The sequence below is a fragment of the Triticum dicoccoides genome, chromosome 3A, assembly GCF_002162155.2.
Source record: "Triticum dicoccoides isolate Atlit2015 ecotype Zavitan chromosome 3A, WEW_v2.0, whole genome shotgun sequence".
Taxonomy (NCBI): Eukaryota; Viridiplantae; Streptophyta; class Magnoliopsida; order Poales; family Poaceae; genus Triticum; species Triticum dicoccoides.
In genome coordinates, this window is record NC_041384.1 from 195,865,198 (window position 1) to 195,874,596 (window position 9,399).

General features: G+C 42.3%; 1 protein-coding gene and 1 long non-coding RNA gene across 2 annotated transcripts; one reads left to right on the top strand and one right to left on the bottom strand.

Moving 5' to 3' along the window:
- Nucleotides 1-1,032: 1,032 nt before the first annotated feature.
- LOC119267837 lies at nucleotides 1,033-1,553 on the bottom strand. Its single transcript, XR_005132708.1, has 3 exons — nucleotides 1,463-1,553; nucleotides 1,311-1,388; nucleotides 1,033-1,232 (listed from the first exon to the last, which is right to left on the bottom strand). It is a non-coding gene; the product is annotated as an uncharacterized LOC119267837 (long non-coding RNA).
- Nucleotides 1,529-8,705, top strand: LOC119267836. Its single transcript, XM_037549274.1, has 9 exons — nucleotides 1,529-1,664; nucleotides 2,292-2,813; nucleotides 3,230-3,350; nucleotides 3,952-4,038; nucleotides 4,280-4,370; nucleotides 5,040-5,114; nucleotides 6,879-7,084; nucleotides 7,958-8,241; nucleotides 8,426-8,705. Exons 3-8 carry the CDS (start codon nucleotides 3,308-3,310, stop codon nucleotides 8,236-8,238), a joined length of 783 nt encoding a protein of 260 aa, XP_037405171.1. The 5' UTR covers nucleotides 1,529-1,664; nucleotides 2,292-2,813; nucleotides 3,230-3,307; the 3' UTR covers nucleotides 8,239-8,241; nucleotides 8,426-8,705.
- Nucleotides 8,706-9,399: the final 694 nt, after the last annotated feature.

Genomic DNA, 9,399 nt, shown 5'->3' on the forward strand with positions numbered 1-9,399 from the left:
GGCGAGGGGGTGTGGCGGCCGGAGGGGACAAGGGAGGCGGCCTGCGTGGTGGCGGGATGGGGAGCGAGGGGCGAGGCACGGGGGGCACGAGGAAACCCTACAGGGGGCCAAATCGAGCGCCGGGACGGGCCAGACCGCGCCGGGGGGCGCTGCTGGGCCACACCACGCGCGGCCTGGCTGGACGGCCGGCCCACGCAGCGGTCGGCGGCCTGCATCCCACCTAGGGGTCCAGCAGCCGACAGCCCGGGGGAAGGCCCGACTGGTTGGGCCCTAGGGAGGCCCAGCAGCAGCGCAGCCCGAAACAACCGGCCCGGGGCAACCAACCGGGGCACGAGGGTTTCCCCAGGCGCCGCCGCGGAGGTCGCCGCCGGGGCAGGACGAGGGCGGCGCGGCCAGGGCACGGCACGCCGGCCGGCCGGAGACAGGGAGGGAGCAGCCCCGAAGGAGGAAATGAACGGGCGAAAGGGGGCTCTCCAGACAAGGATGCCCGAGAGCGCGAGCGCCGCCGCCGGTGACTGGCCGGCCGGAGCAGAGGCGGATGCCGCCAACGCGGGGGACCGCCAGGAGTCGAGCGCAGCACCGCGGTCGGCGCGGCCGGCAACGTCCCAGCCGCCAGCACGACGCTGCCGGGGAGGGGCCCGAGACCCCAAGGCGTCCCCTTTCGACCCAGGAGACGGCAGCGCGCCCGACGGCCGCCGGTGGCGCCGATCGGTCCCGCGGGAGGCCGCTGGGAGTTCGGCCGCCGGCAGTGACGGATGGAGGCGGCCGGACCGGAGCGCGGGGCGGGATGCGGTCGCGGCAGGCGATGGGGCGGCCCGCAGCCACATCGGCAGCTTCGGCAAGGTCCGCCCAGGACTCGCGCGGAGGAACAGCCGGAGGAGACGGCGGGGAATCGGGCGAGGGGGGCGCCGGCAGGCCGGCCGCGGGCGAGGCCAGGGGCGAGGGTGGCAGCGGCGGCGCCGCTGAGACGACCAGGGCGTCGCCAGAGCCAGCGCACGCGAGAGCCATCCGCCAACGGGAGCGAATCACATGAGTTCATTTCCAACATCATTTTCAACACCATCTGGTATGACTCTGTAATCTCCACGCAGCATGAGTATGCGCTTGACTTTGAGGTGGACATGATATGCACCAATGCCCTTATGCGAATAGAGTGCTGCTCCCTCTATGGCCTTATCGCCTTCCTCCGTCGCCTCTTCCACCATCTGACTGAGCATGATGCTATCAAGTTCCTGCTCAAGAGCAATGCTGATGTTTGGTCAGCCATCGACATAGCAGAGCAACATGGTCATCATATGTCTGATGTGTACCTCAATGCCTTTAGGGAAGCAGCTGTTAATTCATGGCACCCTCACCCTAAAGCACTGGAGAAATTCATCCTGTCAGCCCTGAACATGAATTCGACTGAGTTGTCAACAATGCTGACCCATGCAGTCAAGAACTGCAGATTTGAGGGACTCACCATGTCTTTGTCACCCAAATCTTCACCTACCAAGTCAGATGAGCAGGTTCAACAACTGGAAAAGTTGGCCTCAAGCTCGGAGTTCTTATCTGAAAACCAAAAAATGTTCATTTCAGAGATTCAGAAATTTTTTAAGGCTGACCAAAACTTCTATGTCAGGAAGGTCAAAGCTGCGTTGAAGAGCTACTCCCAGAAACAAGGGGTTTGTGCATTCACCTATGTTGTTGTATTCTTTGTTTTATACCTGTGTTTGCTTAAAACATCTTCTATCTATCTATCTATCTATCTATCTATCTATCTATCTATATCTATCTATCTATACCTATACTAATTCTAGACTTCCTAAAAATTCCCACGTTAATTAGATTTTACAAGCCGTTAATCTGGTGGGACCTAATAATTACGGTGTAGATTAACTCCAGGTTCAATATTTTTTTTGGAACAAACTCCATGTAGAATCTTTTTTTTACACAAACTCCATGTATAATCTTTTTTTTTGACAAACTCCACGTTCAATCTCAGGATAACTCCACGTTCAATTTATGACCTGCATGCCCAATCTTTTATTTTTTTAGAAAAACTCCACGTTCAATCTATAAAAAAGTTCCCCACGTCTAGGGAGAACTCCACGTCCAATTTATGGCCCGCAAGATCCAACCTTTTTTTTCTTACAAACTCCATGTTAAATCTATGGAAAACTTCTCCACGTTCAATCAAGGGAGAACTACATGTTCAATTTACGGCCCGCACGTCCAATCTATTTTATTCTCACATAACAAACTCCACGTTCAATCTATTGAGAACTTCTGATATTTTGGAGGTCCAACAGCCCAAGCGTGTTTGGATGGAAATCCTGGGACCGTGCCTATCCATGGCGGCGACAAAGACGGCGGCCAGATCTGGACTGCTCCCTGCTACGAGGAAGGAAGTGCCGCCGCTCCGTCTCCGGGTGGTGGCTGCTTTCAGTCCAGAGGAAGAAGGAAGGGTCGCTGCGGTTGCTCCCGGCGTCTTAGTTGAAAAGGCAAATAACCTACCCCCTCTCCAAATTTTCTTCTTCGAGTAATCACTTTTCCAATTTTTTAGGATGCAATTGCTTCATGTACACAGCCTATTTTGTGATTGATTAGTGAGAGTGCCTGGTAGCTTCATGTACCGTGACCTATTTTGCTTCTCCGTCGCGTGATTGTCGCCACTTCTTTCTCTAAATGCGAGGTCGTTTATTCTTTAGAGGAAATAGTCAAACAGATGCGGTGTTGGGGCGGTGCTGATCAATGAGGAGCTACATGGTGTGAGACACGCAGCACACACATGTCCTGCAAGTGGCCGGACCTATGCGTATCGGTCGACAATGGTGAGATCAAACTGGTGTTATGGAACTCTGTCCAGCAAACAACGTATTTTCTCTTCGCATGGCCTTTCCTCTGCCAGTCTGAATCTGAATTATGTCTTTCTATTTTACAATGTGTTGGAAGTGTTTGATGAATTGTTAAGTTGCCAATAGTTGAATTCATATAGAAGAGTCTTACTAACGAATTTGTTAAGTCTTTCATGTACTGTGTTTCAAAACTGCATTTGTATTCACTAAGGACATTCATGTTTTCAACCAGCACTAGCGCTTTAGTTGTATGACGTACGGTTTGTAACTAAACTGCATACTGATTGCACCTGGACAGTCGAAGTATAACACAATTTCAAGTTTCAAATTGTGTCTTTCTTCTAAGATTGTCACTACTTCTTTCTCTAAATGCGAGGTCGTTTATTCTTTAGAGGAAATAGTCAAACAGATGCGGTGTTGGGGCGGTGCCGATCAATGAGGAGCTACATTGTGAGACAAGCAGCACACATATGTCCTGCAAGTGGCCGGACCTAGGCGTATCGGTCGACAATGGTGAGATCGAACTGGTGTTATGGAACTCTGTCCAGCAAACAACGTCTTTTCTCTTCGCATGGCCTTTCCTCCGCGAGTCTGAATCTGAATTATTTCTTTCTATTTTACAATGCGTTGGAAGTGTTTGATGAATTGTTAAGTTGCCAATAGTTGAATTCATATAGAAGACTTTTCCTAACGAATTTGTTAAGTCTTTCATGTACTGTGTTCCAAAACTGCATTTGTATTCACTAAGGACATTCATATTTTCAACCAGCACTGGCGCTTTAGTTGTATGAGGTACGGTTTGCAACTAAACTGCATACTAATTGCACCTGGACAGTCGAAGTATAACACAATTTTAAGTTTCAAATTGTGTCTTTCTTCTAACTCTACCCTCTCATCTACAAATGAGTTATTTCACCATAAGTTTTTATGTTGTTCGCATTCCACCAGGAAGATGAAGTAGAACTCTACCTATCTTAATAATTTAGTGCAGTATGATATATGCAACAGTTGTCCTAATCATTAAAATTTTCCAAAGAGTATCCTTCGGTTTGTTTGCTTCCTATTTTCAAAAGGTCTCTACTGTTTGTTTTTTAGCTGAGATTTTTTTATTTAGGTACTTCACTAGAGAGGAGCGATCTGCAAGAGTTGGCTGCTATGTATATATATGTTACGGGCCAGCGCACAGATTTTTTGCCGTCGAGTAAGTTCAAGCCCTTAAGATGATTTCTAAATTTCATAGTGTTAGTTCAAATTATGTGATCTTTATAACTGAAGTTGATCATAATCAGAGCATTTGAAAATGTTGTTCAGTAAATGACTGAAATTAGAAGTATGCCTATTTGTAGCATATTGTAGAGGGGTAGTTCCACTTCCAAGTATCAAATGTACCTTATGCTCAGATAAAATTTTCCTTTATATTGAATACATCTCATGCCTTGCAGGATCAACTTCCTACACACAAGTGAATTACTTCTGGAGTTCAATTGTTACTACATTGAAGAGAAATACGATAGCATCTAATAATCCACTAAGGTATTCAATGTGTTTTCTTCTTTGGTTGAAAATTGCTTCCCGTCCATTGCATAATGTGTAGAAATATCATAGTACTTCTGCTGAAGTCATAAAAAAACGCTTCCATTACATAATTTGTACAGAAATCATAGAGTGCTTACTATTGGCATCCTCGCCTTTCGTTGATGACAGAACTTGGTAACCACACTAAATAGCATTTATTTTTCGGCTGAGAATGCTTCCTCCAGCGGATAAATCTGTGTACTATGTCCTGAACATCACGAGATAATGCGAATGTTGTATGGCTTTCAACCCACCAACTTTTCTTGATTGTCTTTGAATTTCAACATAGTGATTAGCTACACAATTTCTTACCAATTAGAAAGAACTGAACTGTTTCTTCTTCCACTGTTTCTTTACTTTCTACTATAGTCTTTGCATTTTAACTGCACTTTTTTTATGAAAGGTACATTCATCACATCGTCAAACTATGGGTTTACACCACAACATTTCCTTTCTCATGTATTAGGTTGCTAGGCAAAACCATGACAGCTACAAGATGAATTTTAAGCTCTATAAAAAGAATATATCAGAAGTGCATGGATCCTATTCTTTACCTTTTTTATTTGGCATGTGGAGTTACCGACTTCATATTCTATGTGGATATAAGGATGGATTTACTTGGGTCAGGCACACTTTGTTGTGGGGTTACGGCTACAAGGGGATGCTTCATCAGAGATCAGGGTTGTTGGTACAAAATATGAGGTGACTATTGGAAATTTATTCAGATCATTGTAACAGAAACTCATCAATTCCCTGCTATTGATTATTTTCCGAATTGGAGTATGTGCCTAATCACTGTTTTGTCTTTGTACCATTAGAGCTTTACAGCCATTTTATTGGGGATAAAATGAAGTGATAAACCTACAGTACTTGAAAATATTATTTCCTTTGTGGAGAACAGACAAAATGGGGAAAGGCCATGGCAGCCACTGAATTTTTTGCCAACTACTAGCTGTAATCTGAGGAATGTACCGCTTTTGTGAAAACTTCATCTTAGATATATGAAAGAATATTTCTCTATATGTATATTTCAGGTGGAAACCTGCAACTTTTAGGCCTAATATATACTTTTCTTAATGAAAGTTTGATCGAACTAGGAACAACTAATTAATCATGTTCTCTGCATACGTGTGTCATTCATTATATACGTATATTATACATATCTAATGCAATATAAGAAATCTTTAGAATCTTGACAAGAACTTTGTTCCAGAAAGGACTATGCTTCTTTCTCCTATATCTTATAGGTTGATTTTGTCAACTACGTAAATTAAATCTTCATGCCCTATGCCTCGGGTTTTATGCTGTTCTATCCATTTCGAGAAAATCTGTGGAAATCCTAATGTTCAGACCTAGCTATGACAAATAGTTCATGTACTACTATTTCCGTAGTCATACTTCCCTAAGAGGACACAAATCTATACTCTGCCAAATTGTAATAATCCTCATAAGCGTACGACACTATATGTCATCTTTGCATATTCATTATAATACGTCTTTAATAATTTATTTTTTTGTCATTACCACAACTAGAGGTTGCTTAGCTTCTCCAACATACTATTTTCGATGTGATCAAACATTTCATGCCGTACATGCCATCTAATGTAACTTCATACAACATGTTTTGCTTCTTCAGCACCCATCTGCTCTTGCTGTTTGTGGAATGGAATTGTATTTGGTTCAAAATAAGAAATTATCACATGTGAGAAGAATAGTGCAGAGCAAATAAAATCACACTACCTTTTGCTTGATGGTTCACCGTTATAACTAAATATGACAAGGCAAAACTATACACATATTTGTTTTTGTTTTGTAAGTACAATTGTACGTGTTATATCTCACATTAATATATCTGTACATGGATTTCATTTATGGCTATATGTATTTGTAGTGATCGTAGAAGAAATCAAAAGCCTTGAGGTTGTGATGGTTTTAAATAATATTCATATATTTACATATTGTTAATTATAAATTTGAAAACATATCTGCAGGAGCAAAGTGGTAATAAGTTCTAACACTTATGAAAATTATTTGTTTATCGGCCAATACTTAACTTTTAGTATTGTATTTTAGGATCCAAATTTTCATATATTTCTATCAACGTCAAATCAGTAAGTTGTCAAGTTGTAGTTTGTCATAAATACTAAAGTGTAACAGCTATTTCTGTCAATTTGTGCATAGTACAATGTAATTCAAAGGTCACCAAGTTACGCTATATAATGTCGGTAATAAGGAACTTCGTGAAAGACTATAGTCATTTTGTCCCATGGAAAGTACTTGATAACTTAATATGTCTCTATAATAAATGTTTGAATATATTTTCCTATATTCTTACGTAAAAACATTTGTAAAAAGGAACATACTTGAAGTGTAACTATTATGCATCTTTTTTAATGCTCCCTTCTCCTGTCTTGCTCTATATTGGTGCACTATGAACTTCAAGTTATTTGTGGTGTGAATCCTCAGTGCGGTCAAGGGTGGAACTGCTGATCTTTTTAAGAAAAAGGGCAAATTTGAATACTCTCTCATCACCTTTTGGGCAACACGTGAGGGATCAAATTCTGCTGCCACAGATCCAGTACTGTTCTTCGCTGAATGCAGCAATGATGATGAAGATGACAAGGAAACACCTCCCCTGTGCGTCCCAGTATTTAGTTCTTGGATATCTGATGGTATGCTCTCAGCTCTCTTTCACACAGTAGGTATCTTGTATTCTGTGATTTGCATAGTTAGTTGAAATAGAAGTGGTAAAACAAGAGTGCTTGGCTTGTGAGAATTAGAAGAACCTCCTTACTTTGTAGTGCAATTATGTTTATGCTCTACATGCATATTCCAGAATTGTGTATAGCCTATGTACTCAAAGCTTCCCTCTTTGCGTACTAACAGAAACTGGTTATAGTTAGCATGATTAAGCCTCATACTTTTTTTAAGTCTCTTAAGGTTTAAAGATGGGCATCTCAAATATTAGAAATTGAAAACGTGAAAGTATTAGACCACTTAAGCATTTTCCTTAATCATTTAGCGATCTGAACTTCTGAACATGTACTAGAAGGATGCCCCCTGTGTTGCTGTGGAAATTTGTAGTTAAAACACTGGTAAACTACAATTAGTGTAGCTGGCATTGTAGAAGCATGAATTATTAGAAATGCCATTTTCCAAATATGTTTGTATAAGATATATAGATTACCCAAAATCTGTGGTGGCTCCTCCGAGAAAATTACATCCAGTCATTGAATTGTTGGTCCAATGAAATCAATGAATCAGAATTAATGAAGCTTTGCTCAATTCTTTTCCGAACACTGGGCCAAACACAGTGATATTTCCACATCCTCGACAGTGATGGCATGTTTGCCTGGTGCAATTTTTAGTCCCACCATAACTATTTTGGTGGATAGTAATGTGTCCCTAGGCAGCTTACGTACTCTAAATTTCCGTATCAATGGGTTCTCTTCATTGGCTTTTAGATCCATCTTTTGCACTTAGCTTTGTGTTTTTCCTTTTTTATGAGAAGTCTGATAATATAATTACTTTTGTTTGGACGAAAGTTCGTTGCTTCCACTGTGAGTTTCTAGGGAAAAAAATTGTTCACCCATATCATGAATCATATTATGGGCGTTACGAGGACTTTGTTGGAATGGCTCATGGAGACCATAGCATTTGTAATGAAGAAATTATCAGTGCATGCGACTTCCATGCTGATATGATGTGCACATTAAAAGAGGATTGGATCTTTTTTTATCCCAACATGGATGCTATGATTGCTCGAGCGAATCCCATTAAGAATTGGGCTACGGAGATGCTGAAATGGGAGAACAGAATCTTTTGACAGGTATGTCTCTTGCCTAACTTGGAAATTTTAGTTTTGTGGTTGCATCGAGGAGGAAATATTTCTCTCAGCGTGTTTCAATAAAACTAGAGATAGCCCTATCAGGATATGGTTTGCACCAATAATTAAATATGTATTAGTTTATCCCATTTTTGTATGATATAACATACTTTGTTCTACTTTGCAGTCATGCTCGATCTTTTTTTTTCTGAGATAGATCAGATGGACTCTTGAAATTGAGATTCTTGAAGAGCTTTCCTGGGAGCACGCGTACAAGCTTAGTTAACATTTGCTCGAACTGTTTATTATATTCTTCCGTTGAAGTGTATCTCAACTTCTTAAGTGTGGTGTTAGTTTGTCAACCATGATGCAAATTATCCTTGATGCTACTCGAGTATGTGGATATCTAATGTCAGGTTTCCATGTGGGCACTTCATCACAAAGCTATACAGAACAACAACAATTTACATGTTGGGCGTTCAGTTCTATTTCCTGGTGCTGCTGGTGGCGGCAGTAGCGGTCGTTCGTCCTGCAGCACCTGTTAGTCACTATATAGGGATATAATGATATGAAGCAGACGTACAACAATGGTCACCAGGTGATTGCCTAGCAGTAGCAGTGTGTTTGATAGCGCGAAAGCAAGGGAATGGGAATTTGCAAGAGATTAAGATAGTCCCAATCTCATGTTTGGTGTGTGATGGGAATTCTAGTCGTGGGAATCTGAAAAGATGTTTCATCCCACCAAAATTAACAATGGGACTAAGAAAGAGATATGTGGGAATTAGCCTCCTTAATTTATTTTTCGTCAACTTTTTTGCACCCACCCCCCCGAAATCAAAGGAAACACTTTATATTTATAGTTCGATAGTCCGATAGGAGACCATTGCCAGACCACTTGCTGGCCGTCGATTCTATATCGAAAAAGTCTTTCATCTCGCTTTATATATAAAGCAACATAGCCGAACCGCTACACGGTGATGAAAAATCAAAGGTAAAGCAAGATTACAACCCTAAGACGAAACACCCGAGGCTACTGACAAGAAGAGAACCCCCCCCCCCCCATGTCCTCTCGCTCCGGGCCGTGGAGCGCTGATCCTGCATGCAGACACCGAGGACCGAGAGCGATGAGATCGACGTCATGTGTAAAAGATAAGAAGCCGC

Bases quoted from the DNA above. Each gene is read 5' to 3' on its own strand.
- LOC119267836 (XM_037549274.1), top strand. From the start codon at position 3,308: ATGTCCTGCAAGTGGCCGGACCTAGGCGTATCGGTCGACAATG. The intron at 3,351-3,951 runs GTGAGATCGAAC...TTTTTTATTTAG, and splicing joins AGGCGTATCGGTCGACAATG to GTACTTCACTAGAGAGGAGC. The intron at 7,085-7,957 runs GTATGCTCTCAG...TTTGGACGAAAG, and splicing joins TAGTTCTTGGATATCTGATG to TTCGTTGCTTCCACTGTGAG.